Source organism: Nannospalax galili, unplaced genomic scaffold (genome assembly GCF_000622305.1).
Source record: "Nannospalax galili isolate Female #2095 unplaced genomic scaffold, S.galili_v1.0 scaffold713, whole genome shotgun sequence".
NCBI classification, from domain to species: domain Eukaryota; kingdom Metazoa; phylum Chordata; class Mammalia; order Rodentia; family Spalacidae; genus Nannospalax; species Nannospalax galili.
Window position 1 is genome coordinate 1,571,881 of NW_008333780.1, and position 23,555 is coordinate 1,595,435.

At 37.9% G+C, this 23,555-nt stretch overlaps 1 protein-coding gene across 2 annotated transcripts in view; it reads left to right on the plus strand.

The window, feature by feature from the left end:
• Nrdc (nardilysin convertase) overlaps positions 1-23,555 on the plus strand; it is an 82,169-nt gene that overhangs the window by 34,057 nt on the left and 24,557 nt on the right. For both annotated transcript variants that reach the window (XM_008828445.2, XM_008828444.3), the window contains 11 exons: positions 4,107-4,202; positions 5,681-5,803; positions 8,024-8,081; positions 9,090-9,163; positions 11,304-11,373; positions 14,941-15,018; positions 15,553-15,673; positions 15,754-15,812; positions 16,085-16,139; positions 20,441-20,545; positions 23,207-23,330. In XM_008828445.2, coding sequence (XP_008826667.1) covers positions 4,107-4,202; positions 5,681-5,803; positions 8,024-8,081; positions 9,090-9,163; positions 11,304-11,373; positions 14,941-15,018; positions 15,553-15,673; positions 15,754-15,812; positions 16,085-16,139; positions 20,441-20,545; positions 23,207-23,330 — 963 coding nt within the window. The remainder of the gene's footprint in view (positions 1-4,106; positions 4,203-5,680; positions 5,804-8,023; positions 8,082-9,089; positions 9,164-11,303; positions 11,374-14,940; positions 15,019-15,552; positions 15,674-15,753; positions 15,813-16,084; positions 16,140-20,440; positions 20,546-23,206; positions 23,331-23,555) is intronic.

Genomic DNA, 23,555 nt, shown 5'->3' on the forward strand with positions numbered 1-23,555 from the left:
ATGTGTTAGGAGATGAAGAAAGGATCCTGGTAGATTACTCCCATAGAAGCATCTATACTTTTCCTTTGTCTCTATCTGGTTAAGGAAGACATTAATTCTTGCTCTTTTAATTTATTTACTAGTGCTAACTTGAATACGTCATACTGTTCCCTGTATTGATTGTCTATTTTTGGTCTACTTTTTCATTAATGTGTACATACACATTTGTAAACATCTGCATAGTGCAGTGTTTTACAATTTTCTTGAATACATTTAATAACAGAAGCATATATCTCATAGCCACAGAAAATAAAATGAAAAGCGATTAAAAAGTTTTTTTTTTGTTGTTTTTTTTTTTTTTGTTTTTTGTTTTTTTTTTGTCTTTTTGAGACAGGGTCTCCTTGTAGCCCCAGCTGTCCTGGAACTCACTGTGTAGACCAGGCTGGCCTCAAACTCACAAAGATCCACCTGCCTCTGCCTCCCAAGTGCTGGGATTAAAGGCGTGCACCACCACGCCTGGCCGAGAGATTTTTTAATGGTATTTTTTGCTAAAAGAAGATTGCAGGGAAATTTTATTCTTAAAAATTAGCTATTGCAGGGCTGGAGAGATGGCTCACTGGTTAAGAGCACTGACTGCTCTTGCAGAGGACCTGGGTCTCTGTAAGTTCGAAGCCAGCTGGTCTACTTAGTGAGTTCCAGGCCAGCTGGAAGTACAGGGAGACCTTGTCTCAAAAAAGACAAAAAAAAAAAAAGCTATGTTAAGCTGGGCGAGCCTGGGCCTTACAATATGAGACGCTGTCTCCAAAAAGAGGCAGAAAAAGCTATCTTAATAATTCCCACTTTCACTTAAACATGTATACTTGCCTATAATGTATCCTACTGACTGGGATGAAAGGTATGGCCAAGAACCTGTTTATTATGTGGCAGAGGTAGTCTCGGAGTGTTCAGATATTTAGTTGTATTTTTATTAACTAGCCAGTTTTTGTGGATACCTTTACATAGTTAGGGTGTTAGTTACCTTTGGTAATTGAGCAAATTGCCAGAAGATTTGTAGCTTAAAAATCAAACAAGTGGACTGGAGAGATGGCTCAGCGGTTAAGAGTACTGACTGCTCTTGCAGAGGACCTGGGTTCGATTCCCAGCACCCACATGATGGCTAACTTCAGTTCCAGGGGATCCAACACCCTCTTCTGACTTCCGAGGGCATTGCATGACACGGGTGCACTTAGACACACACAAGCAATAAATTCACTTAATACATATAAAATAGAAATAATATATAAAAATAAAACAAGTTATTTTCTTAGAGTTTAGGAGGTCAAAAGTCTAAAATATTTCTTCAGAACTGCATTTCATCTCTCTGGAGACTCAAAGGGAGAATCTATTCTTGCCTTTTCTCATTTCTAAGTGCTGCCTCTGTTTCCAGGCTCTGGCCCCTTTCTCCATCCTAGGAGCTAGCAGTGCTGAATCTTGTCCTGTCTGATCTCTGCCTCTGTGATCTCTGCTTCTAATCTTTTCTTTCTTTCTGATTCTGGTCCTCCCATCTCCCACTCATAAAGACTCTTATGATTATGATGAGCCTATTAAAACAATTCAAAATACTATCTTCTTTTTAGGGAGTCTCAGTTAACCCTATCTGCAAATTTCCTGCTTCCATGTAAGCTACCATATTCTCATATTAGAGATTAGGATGTGGACCATCACCCACTCTCCCCCTGTGCTAGAGTTCAAACCCAGGGTTTTGTGCATACTCTCTATATATCTTTAAAAATGAAATTTCTGAGACATTGCTCAGTGGTTAAGAGCCCTGGCAGCTCTTGCAGAGGACCCAGGTTTGGTTCCCTATATAACTTACAACCAGTGTGTATTCTTGAATATGCTGACTTATGCTGATGTTTCTATTATTTGTATCTAGTTTCTCACCAACTCTAACAATTGTGGCCCTTAACAGGTTTTATTTTCCAGGTTTTATTTGTTCTTTTCAATCTATTCTACATACTTGCATGTAGAATGTATTTCTTAACATGAAAATGTCATAGTGTCACCTCCCTTAGTTAAATATCTGCAGTGCTTTACTGCATGATAAATAATAATTGTTAGCATCTCTTGAGTGTGAGTCCCAAAATCAGTCATCTCTCAAAAGATCGGCAGTCAGTTCTGACTATGATATCAAGAGCTGTCCTCATACACACATAATACTTCGTCTCAAAGGTCTTACTATATCTTGCCACAAACCATTTCTTGAGGCTGCAGTATAACTCTTGTAGAGTATTTGCCTAGCATGTGTGACCGCCCCCCCGCCAAGACTGGATCTCCTCCCCATCTGGAGATTGGATCTCCAGCACTGTACACAATACACACACACACACACACGCACACAAAACCCATAAATATGTAAATAAAAACCTTACTTAATCTTTTTTTTAGTTTAAAATTTTTTATTTTATGCATATGAGTGATATGTCTGTATGTATGTACATGCATCCATGTAGTACAGTGCTTGTGGAGGACAGAAGAAGGTGTTAGATCCCCTGGACCTGGAGTTATAGACAGTTGTTAGCCATCCTTTGGGTGCTGGGATTCAAACCCCTGAGTGCTCTTAACTCTTGAGCCATCTCTCCAGCCCCCTATTTTATTATTTTTAAAAATATTTATTTTTGGTCATTTTGAGACAGGGTCTTCCTGTAGCCACAACTGTGTTTATTTTTATTTTATGAGTATGTGTGTTTCGTCTGCATGTAAGTAGATTGTGTATGTGCAATGCCTGCAGAGGCCAGAAGAGGGTGCTATATCATACCCTGGATCTGGAGTCACAGGTAGTTGTTAGCCACCATGTGGGAACTGAACCCAGGTCCTCTGCAAGAACAGCTAGTGCTCTTAATGGCTGAGCCACCTCTCCAGCCCCTTGATCTCTTGGTTTATCAGAAGTGCCACATTCTCCTTCCCTTCCCCCTGCCTTCCCTCGAATGTTTTATATATTTCCACTTTTCCTTTCCTTTCTTTACCCAGAAAACTACTGTTTGTCTTTCAAGTATGGCTTGAGTACCTCTTAGGGAGCCTTTCTTTACAGCACTCATCACTAGCACACACAAATATATTTGTTGTTTATCGCTTGTCTTCTCTCTAAGAGGATAAACTTGAGTAAATGGCTATAATTCACATTTTTACTTCCAGTAACCATTTTTTGTAGTTAGTATTTGATGCACAGTAGGCATTAAATATTGTTTTCAAGAACATTTTTTGTTGAATTTTTGTGAATTTCATGCTATATATTTTTATTGTATTTAGATCCCCTCCCCTATCTATACCCCTCACTACCCAATTTCATGTTCTTTCTCTTTCTGTATATAAATGTGTGTGTGTGTGTGTGTGTGTGTGTGTGTGTGTGTGTGTGGTGTGTGTGTGTGTGTGTGTGTGTGTGTGTGTGTGTGTGTGTAAGGACACTAATTTCATTTATGCAGGCTCATGACCCAAACACTCTTACAGTCCCCATCTTCAAAAGCTATCATATTGGAGATTTAGTTTAGTTTTGTTTTGTCTTTTGTCTTTTTGAGACAGGGTCTCTCTGTAGCCCCAGCTGGCCTGGAACTCACAGAGATCCTCCTGCCTCTGGCTTCCAAATGCTGGGATTAAAGGCGTGCACCACACACCTGGCAAGATTTGGTTTTAATGTATGAATTTTAAGGTAATGTAAGCATTGAGCCCATAGCATTAGTAGCAGAGATATTTGTGACTTCAAAGTGATTGTTCTTAACTATAATACTTTATGATCAACACAGTTTCTTTGGAGAATATTTAAACAGTATATATGACCAAGGTCTCAGATACAAAGAATTTGATTTAGCATTTTATTTTTTAGCACTTTTCTCAGTGCTTGGATATCGCAATCTAGAGCTGAAACCTTCAAATCATTAACTACATTATTTCATTTGAAAATAAGAGAAAAACCCTAGAAAAGTGATTAATTTACTCAAAATGGCAGATTAAGTGATAGGCCCAAGCTTAGGACATTTTATAGCATATTTTTAAAGTCAGTTTTTGTTATTGCCTTGTTTTAAATTATGTAAGCTTGAATTTTCAGATAATGAAAAAGATAATGGAATTTCATTTTCCTTTAAAACTGACAGAATACCAACTTGCAAGACCTTCTGATGCAAATAGAAAGGAAATGTTGTTTGGAAGCCTTGCTAGACCTGGACATCCTATGGGAAAATTTTTTTGGGGTAAGATATTAAGCAATTTATTTCATATTTTTTAGGTAAGGAAGATTGAAAATAAGAAAGGCTGATAAAGAGGGTAGGGAATGTTGGTAGAGTGCTTGTCTACACAAAGCCCTAGTTTTAATCACCAGTACCACATAAAACATAAACTTGGATGTGCATGCTTGTAATTCCTCAGGAAGATAGAGGCAGGAGGATCCCAAGCTCAGTGTCATCCTCGAGTTAGAGGCCAGCATGGGATCCATGAGACTGTAACATGTAAAAAGGCCCATTGAAACAAAAAATAAAAAAAAACTGATAAAGGAATGAGTTATAAAGCTGGCCTAGCTATGTGCCTTTTATCTTCTAGTGAGTATAGCTAGAAAACTTTTGAAATAGAAAGTTGTTTCTGGGTTTTAGGATTTAGCTCAGTGGTAGGCACAAGGCCTGAGTCATGTCCTCAACCCCAAGGGGAAAAGAAGTCATTAGTATGTTTTGGTTTGGTTCTCTAATATTGGATATAGCTAGAATATAACCTAACATTCTGTGAATGGTTTCTAGGCACCAGACACTGTGCTAACAGGTATGTCAATGATATCATTTGTTCACTATCATAGTTTTAAGAGATAGGTACCATTATCTTCTCTACTAAGAGAAATAGGCTCAGGGATTTTGCTTAAATCATACAGCAGTAAATATTTGATATGGGATTTGAGTATCTGTTTATCGAAAGTCTGTGCTGTACCCCAACATGATGTTTCCATTATCAACAGAGACAGGCTCAGAATGCTTTCTCTAACAATTTTTGAATGGTGGCCTAATTTTGTTTAACCGGTAAGCTGTTTAACTGGTATCTGTTTTTCATAATAGCATTTTCTTGTTGGTAGAATTCAGTTGTAACCTATTAATCCTGCTCACCATAGTATGAAAATCAGGTTGTTTATATACTTCAAAGCCTGTTTTATTATACCTTCTGTATCTTTTGTGTAGTTTATGCATTTTACATGGCATCCTGGCTTTTGGTATTTTACTTTTTAAGAATTAAGCAGAATATTGCTGGGTGTGGTGGTGCATGCCTTTAATCTCAGCACCCGGGAGGCAGAGGCAGGCAGATTTCTGTGAGTTCAAGGCCAGCCTGGTCTACATAGCGAGTCCAGGTCAGCTGGGACTACAGGGAGACCCTGTCTCAAAAAGAAAAAAAAAAAAAGAAATAAAAAAGAATTAAGCAGAATATTAGTAAAATAGTTCATAGAGAAAACTAAATTGAATACTTGTATTAAGCAAGGAAGTTTAGGCAAATACTGTCTGTTGTTGAGGTTTTCCAACCAGAGATTAATTCCTTATGTATCTTCTTGTGGTATGCTATTATTACACATTGGTTCAAAATTTGTGAGTCACATGGATTATTTCATAGGTCTTACAAGCTTGTAGAGCATTTGTTGTTGGTACAGAGAACATTTAACAAAACAAACTCAGTTATTTCTATAATTTTTTCATCTTAGGCAACGCTGAGACTCTCAAGCATGAACCAAAGAAGAATAATATTGATACACATGCCAGATTGAGAGAATTCTGGATGCGCTACTACTCGGCTCATTACATGACTTTAGTTGTCCAGTCCAAAGGTAGTATTGTCTCTTATGGTTCTTAGTTGCTCTAAAGTGTCACTGGCCCTTGATCAGTGTGGTTTGAATTGCACGGGCCTACTTACATGTGGCTTAGTTTAGAAAGTTTGCAGCATGTTAGAAAAACTTGCAGATGATACACATAGCCTAGAAATGTCAAAAAATTTAGAAAAATTTAGGTATGTCATGATTGCATAAAATACATGTAGATAATAGTTATTTTATTATTTACTACCATAAAATATATACAAATCTATTGAAGGGTAAAGTTTATCAAAACTTAGATAATTACTCACAGACCATACACTGAATCACTCATAACAGAGACAAATGTAAACAAATGTTAGCCCACAGTTTGAAAGCATGACTCCATGGAATTAATTGTAGTAAATAATTTACTACTATAATAGTTTCTTATGTATATCCTTTGCTGTTTTGGTGAGGTCAAGAGTGACATCTGCATAGAACACTGCTGATCAGGTCTTCTCTACTAAACTGTATTATAGTAAAAAATGATCCCCTGGTTCTTGCACAGTTTTAAACATATGATGCATGTGAAATCTAAAATATGTATTAATAGGTGGTTATATTATTGGTAAGGCTTTGGTCAAAAGGTGACTGTTAGAAGTCAAGTTTTGGGTTCCAGGTGGCCATGAACTCATTGAACTTAGTCTCTTGAGTAGCTGGGCCTATAGGCACAGACCACCACACCTGGCTTATGAATTGTACTTTTAATTCAAATTCAGCTGCCTCTGTAGTTGTGATTTTATATTTAATCTATATTGATTACAAACTTACTGGGCAAATTGTTCATCTTCATAAAAGGTTCTATAAGATGATTAGAGAAATTCTTCTATTTCTTTCCTTCTGGTATCTTATCTTTAGTAATTCATGTTAACTCTCATTAAGAAACTCTGGTAGCAGGACTGGGCATGGTGGTGCATGTCTTTAGTGCCAGTGAGCGGATCTCTGAATTCCAGGTCAGCCTTAGCTGTGTAGTAAGACCCTGTCAAAAATATAAAACAAGGGCCTGGAGAGATGGCTCAGCGGTTGAGAGTACTCTAAAGAGACATGGGGTAAAGCCTTAGCAAATACAGTACAGTACATAGTCTGGAGAGATGACTCAGTGGTTAAGAGCACTGGCTGCTATTACAGGGAACCCAGGTTCAGTTCCCAGCACCCACATGTGGCTAACAATCATCCAAAACTGTAGTTCCAGGAGATCTGATGCCCTCTTGTCTCTGTAGGTATTGAATGAATGGGTGCATTTACACACATGCAAACAAAACAATCCATATGCATAAAGTAAAAATAAGTCACTGGGCATGGCAGCACTTTAATCTCTGCACTCAGGAGGCAGAGGTAGGTGGATCTCTGTGAGATCGAGGCCAGTCTGGTCTACATAAGCTAGTTCCAGGCCAGCTGGGGCTATAGGGACACCTTGTCTCATCCTCCCTCCCAATTAATTTATTAATAAAAATATAGTATAGTGTAGGCCGGGCGTGGTGGCGCATGCCTTTAATCCCAGCACCTGGGAGGCAGCAGCAGGCGGATCTTTGTGAGTTTGAGGCCAGCCTGGTCTACGTAGTGAGTTCCAGGACAGCTGGGACTACAGGGAGACCCTGTCTCAAAAAGACAAAAAAAAAAAAAAAAAAATAGTAGAGTATAAAAGTATACACACAGGTGGGATTATGAAAGTAGTAATGGGGTGCCAAAAAGAGGGGGTAGTATGACCTGGGTTAGTTTGGGGAAAAGCAAAAACCTTCCTAAAACACATCAGTTTTGGAATGGTGTAGGAAGATGGGTGGCATATTCTTGCCTGTTGCTCCTTTACATTTGCTTATTGATAAAATTTTTGGTTTTTAAACTTGTGTGCATTTTCTAGTTTTACCAGAGAGAAATAAGAGTCTAACAAAGTACTGCCAGGTGGTACCCTAGTTAAAATAACCTCTTTGCTTTGTGGCTAAAGATGTATAAAAAAAAATGTGGCTGAATGTGGTGGCCCTTGTCTTTTATCCCAGCACTTGGGAGGCACAGGCAGATGGATCTCTGTGAGTTCAAGGCCAACCTGGTCTACATAGTGAGTTCTAGGCCAGCCAGGGCTATATAATGAAACCCTGTCTCAAAGCAACCAAAAAATAAAAATAAGATAAAATAAATCTAGTATTTCTACATTTTTTTCTATGTTGACTAATGACATTGTCCTTCTCTCCCTTCAAGAAACACTGGATACTTTGGAAAAGTGGGTGACTGAAATCTTCTCTCAGATACCAAATAAGTAAGAAATTTACAAATGATTTATCTTTACAGTTAAAGTGCATATCTTTTTGTATGAATCCCAAAGGAATTTTTCTTTTGTTTTCTAAAAAGGTCTAAAAGGAAGGCTTACTGACTCAGTTGGGGTCTCATAGCTGCTGAGTAGGACAGCAAAGATGAGAGCCATTTTCATAATTCCTACAGCTCAAAACTTACAGGCCTGTAAATTTATAAAAAGCAGGAATTCTGAGGAATTTATGTCTCCTTTTACATTTATTTGTCACTTTCTGTCTCTGTGTAGGGCATTTGAAAGTATGTTGTAGAAGTCCTATATTAAGGAGCGTGTGTACTTAGGTCTGTCTCCTGCCTCATAACAAATATTTGTTTTGAAAGGTTTTTTGTTTTGTTTTGTTTTTAAGTCAGTTGTTTGGAATGTTGAATGTTTTTCCAGTAAAAGAAATAATCTTGTTGATAGTGGTGATTTATATCTGATCACTCCATATATATTTGTTAAGTTAAGAAAGTGTTATCTTTAAGGTCAGGCCTGGTGGCACACATCGTTAATCCACCTTTAATCCCAGTACTCGGGAGGCAGAGGCAGGCGGATCTCTGTGAGTTCAAGGCCAGTCTGGTCTACATAGTGAGTTCCAGGCCAACTGGGGCTACAGAGAGATGCTGTCTCAAAAAAAAAAAAAAAAAAGTATTATCTCTACAATAATTTTTTTTTTCCTGAAATTGCTTCTTATAGGAGAACTAAAATAGTGTTGATAAAAGCAGTAAATTTTGGGGAGGGTCTCTTTAATTCATCATTTTCTGTCTCCTGCAAGTTACAAAGACAAATTAGTTATTAAGGCTGAGGTTAACTGGGAGTGCAGTCGGAACTTTAAATCTTGGTTCCCATCCATTTGCTCATGCTAAGAATGTTGTTTAGTCAGCAGTGTGCAGAATAGATTGCTTATAAGTATCTGCCAACCAGTGAAGCATAAGCGCTTTTGCTAATTAAATTTTAATGTGTCTGTTTTATTTTCAGTGGGTTACCTAAACCAAACTTTGGCCACTTAACGGATCCTTTTGACACACCAGCATTTAACAAACTTTATAGAGGTTTGTGAACCTAAGGTTTAAAATTGTTTGAAATAATTTTAGCACATTCTCTAAAACTTAAGACTGTCAGTTTTCTTTGAAAATGCAAACACAACAGAAAATATGGCTGTTGGAAAGGGAATAGTAGGGAAATGGGGATCCAGGTAGGGCAGATCGCAGGCCACTGACAAGCTGTGGAGCCCTGCTGTGGCTGGGCTTGCCTCCTGTTTCCTCCATGGCTCCCCGTCTTCTCCCCCCCTTTCTCTTTTACTTTTTCCCTTAAATAAAAATAGAAGAGAGAAAATACTTTGAAAACTAATTTTTTAAACTTCATTATACATAATGATATCTGTTAAATGAGAAGGACCTTAAAGTATCAGGAAATTGGGCCGGAGAGGTTCACTTTAGATTTTGCTATTAAGAGAATACTTTTTGGCAAATTTCCTCTGATGTTTTATAGGTCTGGTAACATAAGAATATAAAATATATGCTTATTAAATATATATACTTCTGTCCTTCCCTTTTTAAAATTTAATATTGTGTTCATAGTAACTGCATGAGTCATCACATGATTATACTGTAATTTACTTACCAATTTGCTGATACTGAATGTTACATTCTTAATTCATCATTTCTTTTTCTTTTTTAAAAAAATTTTTCAGTTATTTTTATTTTATGTGTATGAGGTGTATGAGTGTAATGCCTGCATGCATGTGAGTGCACCGTGTCGTGCATTGCCCGAGGAGGTCAGAAGAGGTTGTTGGATCCCCTGGAACTGGAGTTACCATCATGTGGGTGCTGGGATTCGAACCCAGGTCATCTCCAAGAGCAGTCAGTGCTCTTTAACCACTGAGCCATCTCTCCAGCCCTATCATTTCTTTCTTTTTTCTCTCTCTCTTTTCTATCATTGTAGACTTACTTTCTTTCTCCATACGCCTTAGGTCTCCTTTGCTTCTCTGCCCCAATGCCAGTTTCTTTCTTCCCTTCCTTTGATCAGTAACTGTTTTGGTACATTATTTTTGCTGCAGGTTCCATTCTAGAAAGCTCAGTCTTCCAAGAGAGTATTTTCTATTGTTTCCTTATTCATAGACTCATAGATTAATAGCTCCAAGAAAAACCTCAAGGAATTCTTTTAGCCTAATGCACTCATTTTTGTCATGAGAAAGCAGATTCAGAAAGGTTTAAATGAATGAGTTTTATCAAGGTTGTATAAGTGGTAGGTGGGGTTTGCATGGAGCTCCTAACTCCTAGTCCTGTATCCATTCTTGAGAAGAAGGATTCATCCTTAGCAGCATTTCATATGCTTATTGTTCTTTTTATTTTTTAAAAAATATTTTATTTATTTATTTTTTATTTTGTGTTTGAGTGTATTGCCTGCATGTGTATAAATGCTCCCATGTTGTGCAATGCCTGCGGAACTCAGAAGATGGTGTTGGATCCCCTAGAACTGGAGTTACAGATGATTGTTAGCCACCATGTGGGTGCTGAGTCCTCTGCAAGAGTGGTCAGTGCTCTTAACTTCTGAGCCATCTCTCCAGCCCTGTTCTTTTTATTTATTTAATAATACAATATAACAACTACTTATTTGCATTAGGTATTTTTTTGAGACAGGGTCTCCCTGTAGCCCCAGCTGATCTAGAACTCACTGTGTAGACCATGTTGGTCTTGAACTCACAGAGATCCACCTGCCTCTGCCTCCTTAGTGCTGGGATTAAAGGCATGTGCTACCAGGCCCAACTCATTCTTACTATTCTTTAAAAAAATTTTTTTATTTATGTCTATGAATATTTTGTTCACATGTATGTAAATGTACCATGTATAGTACCCACAGAGGCCAGAGAGGGTGTTTGATCCCCTGGAACTGGAGTTATGGAGGGGGTTATGGAACCACCATGCGGGTGCTGGGAACTGAACCTGGGTCATCTGCAACAGGCAGTGCTCTTAACCATTATGCCATCCCTCCAGCCCCTGGTCTTTTTATTCTTACTTAAAGTGGGATTATTCAAATTGGAAAATTACAAACTTGAAGCAATAGCTGCATTTTACTTAACCATCCTATGATTATTGTTGAAGGATGAAATATATTTAAGTAAATATGTTCTTGTAGCATAGTAAAAGTTATGGAGAAACATGTAACAGTTCTTGTGATATTTTTGTTTAGTTGTGCCAATCAGAAAAATTCATGCTCTGACCATCACATGGGCACTTCCTCCTCAACAGCAACATTACAGGTAAGAGTTCAAGGGAATTTACTTCATTAGCAACTGAGAGTTATTTTTTTAAAAAGGAGTTTATTTTTATTTATTTGTATGTGTGTGTGTCTGTGAATGGGTGTGCACATTCACATGTGGGTGCTGGGTACCCAAACAGGCCAGAAGAGGTGTCAGATCTCCTGGAGCTGGAGTTACAAGGTTGTGAGCCACCTGACATGGGTGCTGGGAATTGAACTCTGGTCCTCTAGAGGAGCAGCAAGCCCTCTTAACCACTAAGTCATCTTTCGAGCCTTGAGAGTCATATATTTTAAAGAATGCTAAGTGGTAAGTTGGAGGTTTCCAAATTTTTAAACATGTGTCTAGTAACCTGAAACTTAGCTATGGGACTTTTCAAGTATTATGTATTTTATGGGTTTTCTGGGTGTAATAATCTAGTATAGTCACATAACTAGTTACTCTTTTCAGAGTCTTTGAAACTAAACACTTAGTATTAATGTTAACTTATACTTATTTTCTTTAGTAATTTTAGAATAAAAATATATTAACTTATGACTTGTTTGGCCATGGGGGTATGCCATTTATTCGCTTGTTAAAAGTGAAAGTTAATGAGTCCACACTCCTTTAGTCCCTGTACTCGGGAGGTAGAGGCTGGCGGATCTCTGAGATAGAGGCCAGCCTGGTCTATTTAGTGAGTTCCAGGCAAGCTGGGGCTGCAGAGAACATTGTCTCAAACAAACAAAGTGAAAAATAACTTCTAAGGATTTATTTCCATGAGTTGGGACAGAGTTATATAAATTAGAATATTTCAGTTTATTATATAAGCAGTACAGCTGGGACCAAGCAGTTTCTTAAAGATAAGGACAAAGTCTACAAATGCTTTATAATTAGAAATAAATAAAATAATAAAAAGATTTATATTTTTTAATTTTGTGTATGTGTGTGTATGAGATAATGTGCATGTGACTGCAAGGGCCTATGGAGACCAGAAGAAGGAGTAGGATCCCCTAGAACTGGAGTTATAGGCAGTGGTAAGAAATGCTCTTTGTTATTTATATGATTGAATATTTGAACAATCAAGTCCACTAGCATTAACAAAAACACCGTGTAGTAAGAAAGCCAGAAAGTGTATAAGAACAATATAAGAAAAAGTAATATATATTGAGTATATGCTTATGAATATCTTAAGAAATATTAACAGTACTAACACATTTAAATTTTTATTAAAAGTTTTTACTGTAAAATAATATAAGCTTGGGGGCTGGAGAGATGGCTCAGCAGTTAAGAGCACTGACTGCTCTTGCAGAGGACCTGGGTTTGAGTCCCAGCACCCACATGATGTCTAACAACTCTCTGTACCTTCAGTTCCAGGGCATCTGACACCCTCTTCTTGCCTCTGTGAGCACTGCATGACACGGGTGCATTTTTATGCTTGCAGGCAAAACACTCATACACATAAAATAAAAATAAAGTTTATTTTATATCATTCAGGCATTAAAATATTGAATATAAAACATCTTTTTATGGAAATGGAATTTTACTAATATACTAGTAATAAAGCCTTTTTTATCCTCCTAATTACTAATTAGGTAGTTGATTGAGGAAATTTAGAAAATTATAGAAAGTGACCAACTATTCATGGTTCTGTTTTCTAAATCTATAGTATTTTTGTGTTTCCATTCATCTATTTTTAAAGGCAAATTTATTTGTTTAACATTTCATTATCAGTCATTTTTATACCCCAAATATGTGAATTCCCAGTAAATTAATTTTTGTAGAGAGCCATTGTTTACAGTGAACCAAAGTATTTTTGCCTCTAGTGTTACCAATTATAGTATCATTAGCTTTGTTCAGATGCAAATGTGTAATTTTCTGGCCTCCTTCATTTACTGCTGTGCTCTTCTGTTCTAGTCTAGCATGTGTGTAATACAGTTCGCATCTGAATCTATGCCAATTATGCTTCGAGGATTGCTTAATAGAATTGAAATCATAATATTTTGATTTTCAAGGGTTTACTAAATTTTGTGGGACATGGTGACTAGCACCTGTAATCCCTACTCTAGGCCAGGAGAGACTGCTAAATTGAATTCTGTAACCTAATTAGAGTTTCTAAGTCTTTTTTTGATATAGTTTTGTTTTGTTAGGAATACATTTCAAAGTTATAGTAGAAACTAATGGCAAAATAATTTGAATAACATCTTCAGTTTTACATAGACCATTATATGATAATAACAACTGCTATTTGTGTTTACATGAAGAGTCTATGGGTAGGTAGTCAAATGAAGAGAAAAAAAATACAATGAGATTTTTGTCTTTGGTTCAAAATCATAAAGTGCTTGAAGAAAAAGCTGAAACTGGAATCTAGGTTTTCCAATCTTTAGGACAACATTTTTCTTTTTTCTTTTTTAAAAAATATTTTATTTATTATTTTAATTTTATGTATATGCATGTATTGCCAGCATGCAGGTAAGTGTATCCATGTCGTGTAATGCCTGCGGAGGACAGAAGAGGCTGTTGGATCCTCTGGAACTGGAGTTAGGACAGTTGTTAGTTGCCATGTGGGTGCTGGGGTTCGAACCTGGATCTTCTGTAAGAACGGTCAGTGTTCTTAACCGCTGAGCCATCTCTCCAGCCCCTCTTTTTTCTTTTAAAAATACTTTATTTTTTCTGTATAAGACTATATTGCCTGCATGTATGTAAGTGCACCTGTGTCATGCAATGCCTGTAGAGGTCTGAAGAGGGTGTGTGATTCTCTGGAACTAGCGTTACAGATGGTTGTTAATCGCCGTGTGGGTGCTGGGAATTGAACCCAGGTCATCTGCAAGAGCAGTTAGTGTTCTTAACCTCTGAGCCATCTCTCTAGGCCTAGGACATTTTTCATTTTACCACACAGGCTGACACAATACTGAAAGCTTTTGTAAAGTTTTGTTCATGGATAATGATTCATGTTTGTATTGGGTTCTAAAATGACAATCTATGTTATTTTCATTTGTAAGTCAAACAAAAATTAAAGATTTTATCAAAATCTTTTGATGCTGAAGAGAAGTAATCTTAAAAGCTGAAGAAATGACTCAGTAAGGTGCTTGCCTCCCAAACATTAGGACCTGAGTTTGATCCCCAGCACCCAGGTTACAATGCTGGACAAGGTGGAGGGTACTGGGGAGGTAGAGGCAGGAGGATCCTTGGGGCTCCTCTAGTCCTGTCTAGCTAACCAGTCTAGCCTAATTGGTGAGCTCCAGGCCAATGAGAGACTGTTTAAGATGATATGGACAGAGATCACGAGACTGACACCTATGTGCACACACATGTGCAAATGCACACCCCACACATGAACATGTACACAAACACATGCAAAAAAATATATCCCCCCCCCGCCAAAAAAAAAGAAGTTAGCAGCCTTACATTCTGGAATGATTCTACTCACTGAGTGACAGCATGAAGGAATGTACCATTTGTTTTTATATTGCTGTTATTAAGTTGATTACAATTTCATGCTGAATGGATTTACGAGAATAAGCTTATATTCTCAAATCTTGCATATTTAAACCCTATTTCTTTTGATTTTCGAACTTTATTTTTTTTTTTAAGGGTGAAGCCACTTCATTATATTTCCTGGCTGGTTGGACACGAAGGAAAAGGCAGCATTCTTTCTTACCTCAGGACAAAGCAAGTATTCAATTATGAAGCATTTTCTGTGTAATGATAGGAGTAACAAACATGTTATAACGCATTCCTTTGCTTTAGCTGCTGTGAGGTCTAGAATCAAACTCAGTGTTAGTTATAGTTGTGGGAATTACATATGTCATTTTAATGGCTATATTTTAAATTTTACATAATTTAGCATCTACTAGTGTTCACATTAAACAATTGAAGAGGACCGCTGTTGGAGACTCCTGAATGTACTGTGATTCTTTGTGATGCCTTGTACTCTTAAAATTTGAACTTTAAAACTTATTATTGCCAGATGTGGTTGCACATGCTTATAATTTCTAAAGGCAGAGGCAGGAGGATTGCTGCAAGTTCAAGGCCAGTCAGAGCTACATTGTGAGACCCTGTCTCAAAAAACAAACAAACAAAACCCTTTAACTGTTAAGAGTATATATTTACCTCAAAAGCTGAGGTTTCCAAGTTTTATATAGAAATCTTGTTGATTTTGTTAATTTGAAGATTACTGATTGGATTGATTTTTCCTGACTGTAGGTGCTGGGCTCTTGCATTGTTTGGTGGAAATGGTGAGACAGGTTTTGAGCAAAATTCTACTTACTCTGTGTTCAGCATTTCTATTACGTTGACTGATGAAGGCTATGAGCATTTCTATGAGGTAAGTAATTAAAGGGAGTTGCTTTTCTTCTATCTACATATCACCTGATGCAAAAGACTAATGAGACATTTTGTTTCCAGGTTGCTCACACCGTCTTTCAGTATTTAAAAATGCTGCAGAAGCTAGGCCCAGAGAAAAGGTAATAAATATTTCTTAGGATGAGACCAAGAGTCAATCCAAGTACATCTTAGCTTTCGGGCTGCCAGTAGATGTATTTTAGTTCTCTAAGATAATTTTTCTGTCTTTTCTTACTCTTTCCTTTTTTGGCTCTATATCTAGATCCCTTTACACCTGAATATACACTATAAAGTTTTATATTTTTTTGGCCAATACTTTTTATTTTTATGCCCTTTGTTGGTGATTAGAATGAGAAATTTTAATACATCTTCTAATTTTCATGTTCTTTTACAGAGTTTTTGAAGAGATTCAGAAAATTGAAGATAATGAATTTCATTACCAAGAACAGGTATTAGAAGTCAAAGTCATTTTGTAGATTATCTGTGAACAAGTTGACACTGGTGTGAACATTGTTCTACTTTGTGGAAGTGTAACTGGAATTTTAATTCTGCCACTCTGTCATTTGTGTCTCAAGATGGCCTTGACTATTGTATTTTTTGAGCATTTATATTGAGTTACAAGACTAGACTGATGACATAGATTGTGATCTATGACCATCATTTTTCTATGTAATCATCTGTTTTATCTAACCCTTTGCCCCCCCGCCCCCATTTCTGGCTTTTTGAGACAGGGTCTTTCTGGTAGTCCCAGCTAGCCTGGAACTCACTATGTAGACCAAGCTGGCCTCTATCTCACAGAGCTCCATCTGTCTCTGCCTCCCAGGTGCTGGGACTCCAAGCATGCAGCACCATGCTCAGCTTTGTTTTGTCTATCCCTTTGATCATCATTTGTGGAGAACTCACCATAGCATTCAATAGCTTAGGGATTCACATATTGTGAAGATACTCTACAAGGTAACGAATAGTAATTGCCATGTATAATACTAGAAACATTGAGCTTTGGGATTTTAGGGAAAGAAGATTTTTTTTTCCCTCGATTGAAGACTTCATGGATATGGTAAATTTGAGTTAAATTTATCAAAAACATAGGCTTATTTATATTCTAGGCAATGGGAGGTACTAAATAAAGAACTTACAGAGTTGGGGCAGTGGCTTAGGGAATAAAGTGCTTGCTGTGCAAGCATGAGGAACTGGGATTGGAGCTCTAGCACCAAATTCATGAGTCTCCTCCGAATTTGTCCATTGACATGTTATAGGGGATGTCCCTGGGCCCTAGATTTAAGAGTTCTCATTTATAGCCAATCAGAGCACCTTGAAAGATGCTCTGACTTTTTGATCATCACCAAAGACTTGTTCTGTCACTATGTAGTATAAGTGGAAGATTTCAGTACATGAAGGAGGTTACAAAAACCATTACTACTGACTCCTCTCTAGTCTTTGTTTGGTTTTGGGTTTTTGGGTTTTGAGATCGAGTCTCCCTCTAGCCACAGCTGGCCTAGAACTAACTAACATAGACCAAGCTGGCCTCGATCTCATAGAAATCTGCCTGCCTTTTCTCTGCCTCTCTCAAGAGCTGGGATTAAAGGTGTGTGCCACCATGCTGGCGCACTATAGTCTGTTTATACTTGAAGCCATCTGAAATTGCAGCAGAAGTCTTCTATGAAACAGAATAGCTGCAATGGCTCACCTTAGCCATTAGGATCCTGAAGGCACTCTCCCCTGTAAGTAGAATGATACAACTGGAACCCATAAGTCCTGCCCAGCTACCTTACCCGCTCAGGTTGCTCGTCAGCTGTGGTGACAAACGTGAGCCAGAGTCGTAATGGAAGGAGTGGGAGTGAGGATTTGCGCACTACACCTATAAGTGATCCCAAATTAACTGTTTTCGGCTTTTCAGCTTTGGTTAAGTAATGACTTTTTCTCCTGCCCCTCTAGTTAGTTGTTAACAGGATATTTTAAGACGAACCTTCATTGCCATTCCCTTGTGTCATAGCTCCTCATCCCTATACCTTGCATCTTAGGTATGTTTGAATACTTGTTTTGATTTTAAAATATGAACCCAGAACATCTTAGACTAAAACCTAACCAAATACAAAATCAGAACAAATCAGAAAAAAAGCCAATTTTTCTGAACTTTTAAGTTATTTCAAGTAGGTCAGATTATTTTTGTTTTCAGGTCTGTACATTTGTATTTTAAACAAAATTGGGTGTTTCCTCTTTGAATTTCTTTCTGATCTTTATCAATACAGACAAATAGGAATGCTTATTTCAAACTAAATTTTTTTTTTTTTTTTTTGTCTTTTTGAGACAGGGACTCCTTGTAGCCCCAGCTGGCCTGGAACTCACTATGTAGACCATGCTGGCCTCAACTCACAAAGATCTACCTGCCTCTGCCTCCCAAGTGCTGGGATTAAAGGCATGTGCCACCACGCCTGGCCTCAAACTAAATTTTTTAAAGAAAAAACATTAAATTCTTCACAGAAACTTGGACTCAGTATGCCCTGTTAACCAAATGTTTGAACTAGAGATATTTACAAATTTTTAAAAATTGGGACTGGAGTGATAGCTCAGTGGTTAAGAGCACTGGCTGTTCTTGTAGAAGATCTGGGTTCGAATCCCAGCACTCACATGGCAGCTAACAACTGTTTGTAACTCCAGTCCCAGGGGATCTAATGCCTTCTTCTGACCTCCATGGGCATTGCATGACATGGGTGCATTTACATACATGCAGACAGTACACGCATACACATAAAATAAAAATAATAAAAATTTAGAAATGTATTAATTTGTTGTGTGTGTGCGTACACACAGAGATCAGAAGACAGCTTGCAGGACTTGGTTCTCTACTTCCATGTGGGTCCTGGGGGATTGGACTGAGATCATTAGGCTTGGTGGCAAGTGCCTTTACCTGCTGAGCTATCTTGCAGTTTCCTAGAGTTATTTTGTTTAGGATTCTTTTTGTAGTCAGAAAAACAGAACCAATTTAGCAATTAATGAGAAGTTGTGAGTTTGTAGCAAACTAAAACATTAAAGGATGGATGTTTGCAAGTATTAGAGAAGATGTGGAAAAATTAGAACCTTTAAACATGGCTGGGTGTGGTAAATGGCACAGTTGCTTTGGAAAATAGTTTGTCAGTTCCCTAAAAAGCTAAACAGAGTTTCCATATGAACCATCCTTCTACTCCTAGGTAGATTCTTAAGAGAATTGGAAATATATATGTATATATCTCCACAAACTTATGTGCATATGTTTGTAACAGCATTGTTCATTATGGCCCCAAAGTAAAAACAAATTAACTATTCATAAACTATTGAATGGATAGATAAAGCAGAATGTTCTTGTTATGTTTACTTCATAAAAAGGAATAATTTGTACTGCAGCATGAATGAACTGTTAAAATGTTATGTTAAATGAAAGAAACTAGACACTAAATGTTGCTTACTTAGTAAATGCGTTCATTCACTTGAAATAGCGAAAGTAAATCTGTAGGTACAGAACACAGGTAGATGGCTACTGGGCTGAAGGAAGTGAGTAATCAGGAGCATGAGGTTGCCTTTGGGGTAACAAAAGTGTTCTGAAACACAGTAGTGGTGATGATTGCACAGCTTTGTAAATGAACTAAAATCCACTCAATCATAGACCACAAAAGGGTGAATTTTGTGGAATGTGAATTGTATCTTCAAATGTTAAATTTAAAATTACAAATTAAGTCTAAAATATAAAATATACCTGAAACATGTGTGCATATTTCCCTTTGTGATGCTAGAGATTGAACCAGTAGTAGGTAAACACTACACCTCCAGTTTTTTTCCCTATTACCTATTTATTGCTTTAGCTTCACAGACCTGCTTTTAGCCAGTGTCCTTTTCTCATAGCAAATACTTTGAATCTCAGTTTTACCCCATACTGATTATAGTAGTTACACTATAAGAAAGTAACTGATAAAAATAACTGATCGAAAAATTTAGAACCTACATGGCAGCTAACAGCCATCCATAACTCCAGTTCTGGGGGATCTGATGCCCTTTTCTGACCTCCATGGGCATCGCATGCCCATAGTGCTCTTATATACATGCAGACAAAATATTCATACACACATGAGTACAGTGAGATATTTCAATACATGTGTACAATGTATAGTGCTTAGAGTAGCTGGTATAGCTTGTCACCAGAAACATTTGTTTTAGGAACATTGAAATTCCTTTTTTTCTGGCTTATTTAAAAATATTTAATTCTTAGCTGGGTGTGGTGGCACACGCCTTTAATCCCAGCACTTGGGAGGCAGAGGCAGGCGGATCTCTGTGAGTTCCAGGCCAGCCTGGTCTACATAGTGAGTTCCAGGACAGCCGGGATTACAGGGAGACCCTGTCTCAAAAAGACCGATTACAAAGTATTTTTAGTGGTGGTGCTTTAGTCTTGGGTCCCCTGTCTTCACTGACCTTATAGTCATGTGGGGCACTTGACAGAGTTCAGTGTGGCGACTGCTTTCACGGAGAGGCTGAAGTGACTGGAATGTAGTGGGTTATTGGGCTCTGAATGGGAGCTCCAGGGGTTAAGTTCCATAACACAGCAGCTCAGACTATATTTTCTTGAAGTTTTAAGCACTAGCTTCTTATGGTATAATTGCATCTTGTTATATCTATTTGAAAGCTTTTGGTGTTGCAAAAAGAGGAAAATATATGCATGTTGCGACAAATTAAGTGTACCAATGGGGAGGTTCTGGTGTGAAATGATCTTCCCTCTTTACAGACAGATCCAGTTGAGTATGTGGAGAACATGTGTGAAAACATGCAGCTGTACCCATTACAGGACTTCCTCACTGGAGACCAGCTTCTGTTTGAGTACAAACCAGAGGTAAGGTCTCCACTTGGAGAACTTGCTCTTAGGGAGATAGGGAGTGAAAAAGGGCAGAGATGTATTTAAGAATTGTTAGAGTGGAGATAACTTGGGTTATATTTAGCCAGCGATTTTGTTTGTTTAAACAGAAGGATGCATAATTTCTCATGAGTCCTTTACTAGAGTCTTATGTCTCCTAGGCTGGCCTCAAACTTGCTTTGTAACTGAGGATGATCTCGAGCTCCTGATCCTCCTGATCCTGCTCTCAAGTGTGGAGTTTGGGCTGTACTGGCTATTCAACCCAGAGCCTCTTGCATGCTAGGCAAGCACTCAAACAATTGAATTACATCTCCAACACCAAATGTTCATATTTTAATATAAAAGATAAAAATTGAATCTTTCTACATACTGTTTGTAAAATAGTTAAGACAATTTCTAAAACTTACAGGGTTTGGTTCCTAAACACTTAAAAAATTGTTTGGCTTACCTTTATTGGAAACTCAGGACAATTACATTTTAATTTCTATTTATTTATTTTTATTGTGTGTGTATGAGTGCTTTGCCTGCCTGTATATGTGCACCTATGTTATGCAGTACTCAGGGAGGCCAGAAGAAGGTGCCTGGACTACAGAGCGAGTTCAAGGCTAGCCTGGGTAACTTAGTGAGATGGGGATTTAGCCCAGTGGAATTATGTACCACATCCTAGGTTTAATCCCTGAAACTAAAAACGAAAAACAAAATCAAACAAATAAAAAACAAAAACAAAGCCAGGCATGTTGGCACATGCCTTTGGTCCTAGCACTAGGAGGCAGAGACAAGCAGACCTCTATGAGTTCAAGGTCAGCCTGGTCTACTTAGTTCCAGGCCAACTGGGGCTACAGGGAGACCCTGTCTCAAAAAGAGAAAAATAAACAACTTACATATAGTATTATATACAAATGATCAGTTGACTAGCCATCCCTCCCCTACTGTGGAATCAGTCAGCTTGTTTCCTAGAGGGTAGCTTCTAGGATCTAGTGCTTAGAACCTTAGATCTGCTGGCTGTCTTAAAATGCAGAAGATAGGACCCAGCAATGAAGAATGAACTGGCCCAAGATGTTGCTGGTGCTGTGAAGCTTTAGGAAAGAGTTTTTATTCCAAGTCTGTTAATTCTTGGGATAGTCTCAGTTTGTTTTTTTTTCTTTTGGTCTTTTTGAGACAGGGTCTCCCTGTAGCTCCAGCTGGACTCACCGAGATCCACCTGCAAGGTGTGCACCACCACCCCTGGCCCTAGAGTCTTACTTTGTAACATAGAGTGATCTCAGACTAATGGAGGACTCTTGCCTCTGCCCTGAGTGTTAGGATTATACTTATGAGCCCCCAAACTACTAATTTTAAAGGGAAGAAGGAAATAACAATTGCATGTTCTTGGTACCTTCTGGATTGGTTTTGAATGGACTTGAGTTTTTTATGAACCAGTTTTTTCCTCCATTAAAGAAATAGTATTTAGGATTCCAAACCAACCTAAATAGTCCTATGTTTAGTCCTTATCACTGCTGGAGGATTATTGAAGGCCCTACACTTGTATCATTTGATTCTTGTCTATGAGATGGCATAAAACATAGCTTTTAAAACCACATTCTTGGGGCTAGAGCAGTGGCTCAGTCAGTGGTTAAGAGCACTGACTGCTCTTGCAGAGCACCTGAGATGGGTTCTCGGCACCCACATAGTGATTAACAAACCACTGTAACTCCAGTTCCAGGGTATCTGATGCCTCTTCTGGCCTCTGTGAGCATTGCACGACATGGGTGCACTTAGATACATGCAGGCACAACACTTGTACACATAAAATGTATTTTAAAAGAGATATTCTTGAGCTAGGCTGGTGGCACATGCCTGTAGTCCCAGCACTCAGGGGGCTGAGTCAGAAGAATCTGAGTTTGAGGCTGGCCTGGGATACATAGTAAAACTGTTTCAAAAAACAAAACCAAAGAATATATTCTTTGCAATAATGTATAGACTTGGTTAGAACCCTACTTTTACTATTTCTAGCTGCATTTTTCCATGTGAGTTACATAATCTAGTTTGAGCATTAGAGCCTTTCATCTCTAATATTGAGTATTCTGTAAAATAGGCATCACATATCACTTTGGAGGATTAAGGAAAATAATGTGTACACACTGTTTCTTGTCACAGCTGCTTTATTGCTAGTCATGTTAGAATGTGAGATTTCAGGGGAATGCACTTAAAGCATATCAGGAAACACATTTAATATTTGTCAGTGTTAACTCAAGAGAACTAAAAGTGTTTTTCAAATTTATTTATTTTTTAAAATTTTATGTGTATGAGTGTAGCCTCAGTGTAAGTGCACCTATGTCATACAGTGTCCACGGAGGTCAGAAGAAGGCACTGGATCTCCTGGAACTAGAGTTATAGACAGTTGTTAGCCCCCATATGGGTGCTGGGAATCGAACCCAGGTCCTTTGCACAAGCAGCCAGTGCTCTTAATTGCTGAGCAATCTCTCCAGCCCCGAGAGAACTAAAGATTTTTGAAAGACCAATAAACTTAATGGAGTTTTATAAATTCAGGACTTCGTGCCTGTGGTCTGTGCGTGGTACATTGAGTGTCAAGATACCAGGCTCTCTGGACTGTCTAATAATTGGGATTCCCTCCTGTCTCTTTCTCTTCCCCTGCATTAGGTCATTGCTGAAGCCCTTCATCAGCTAGTTCCTCAAAAAGCAAATCTTGTTCTCCTGTCTGGTGCTAATGAGGGAAAATGTGACCTTAAGGAGAAGTGGTTTGGGACTCAGTATAGCATAGAAGGTAAGGCCCTGTAACCATTCTCCTTTAAGTGACTCATCTGCAAATTTTTATGCTTTAATAATTGGATGGTTTTTTTGGAGATGAAAGTATAATTTTTAAAAATATTTTATTTATTATTATTACTTTTTATTACTTATTTTTAAAAATTATTTAATAACCACATACTTAGAAGCATTTCATTACAGCATTAACATATTCAATAACAATTTCCAGAGCAAAGATTAT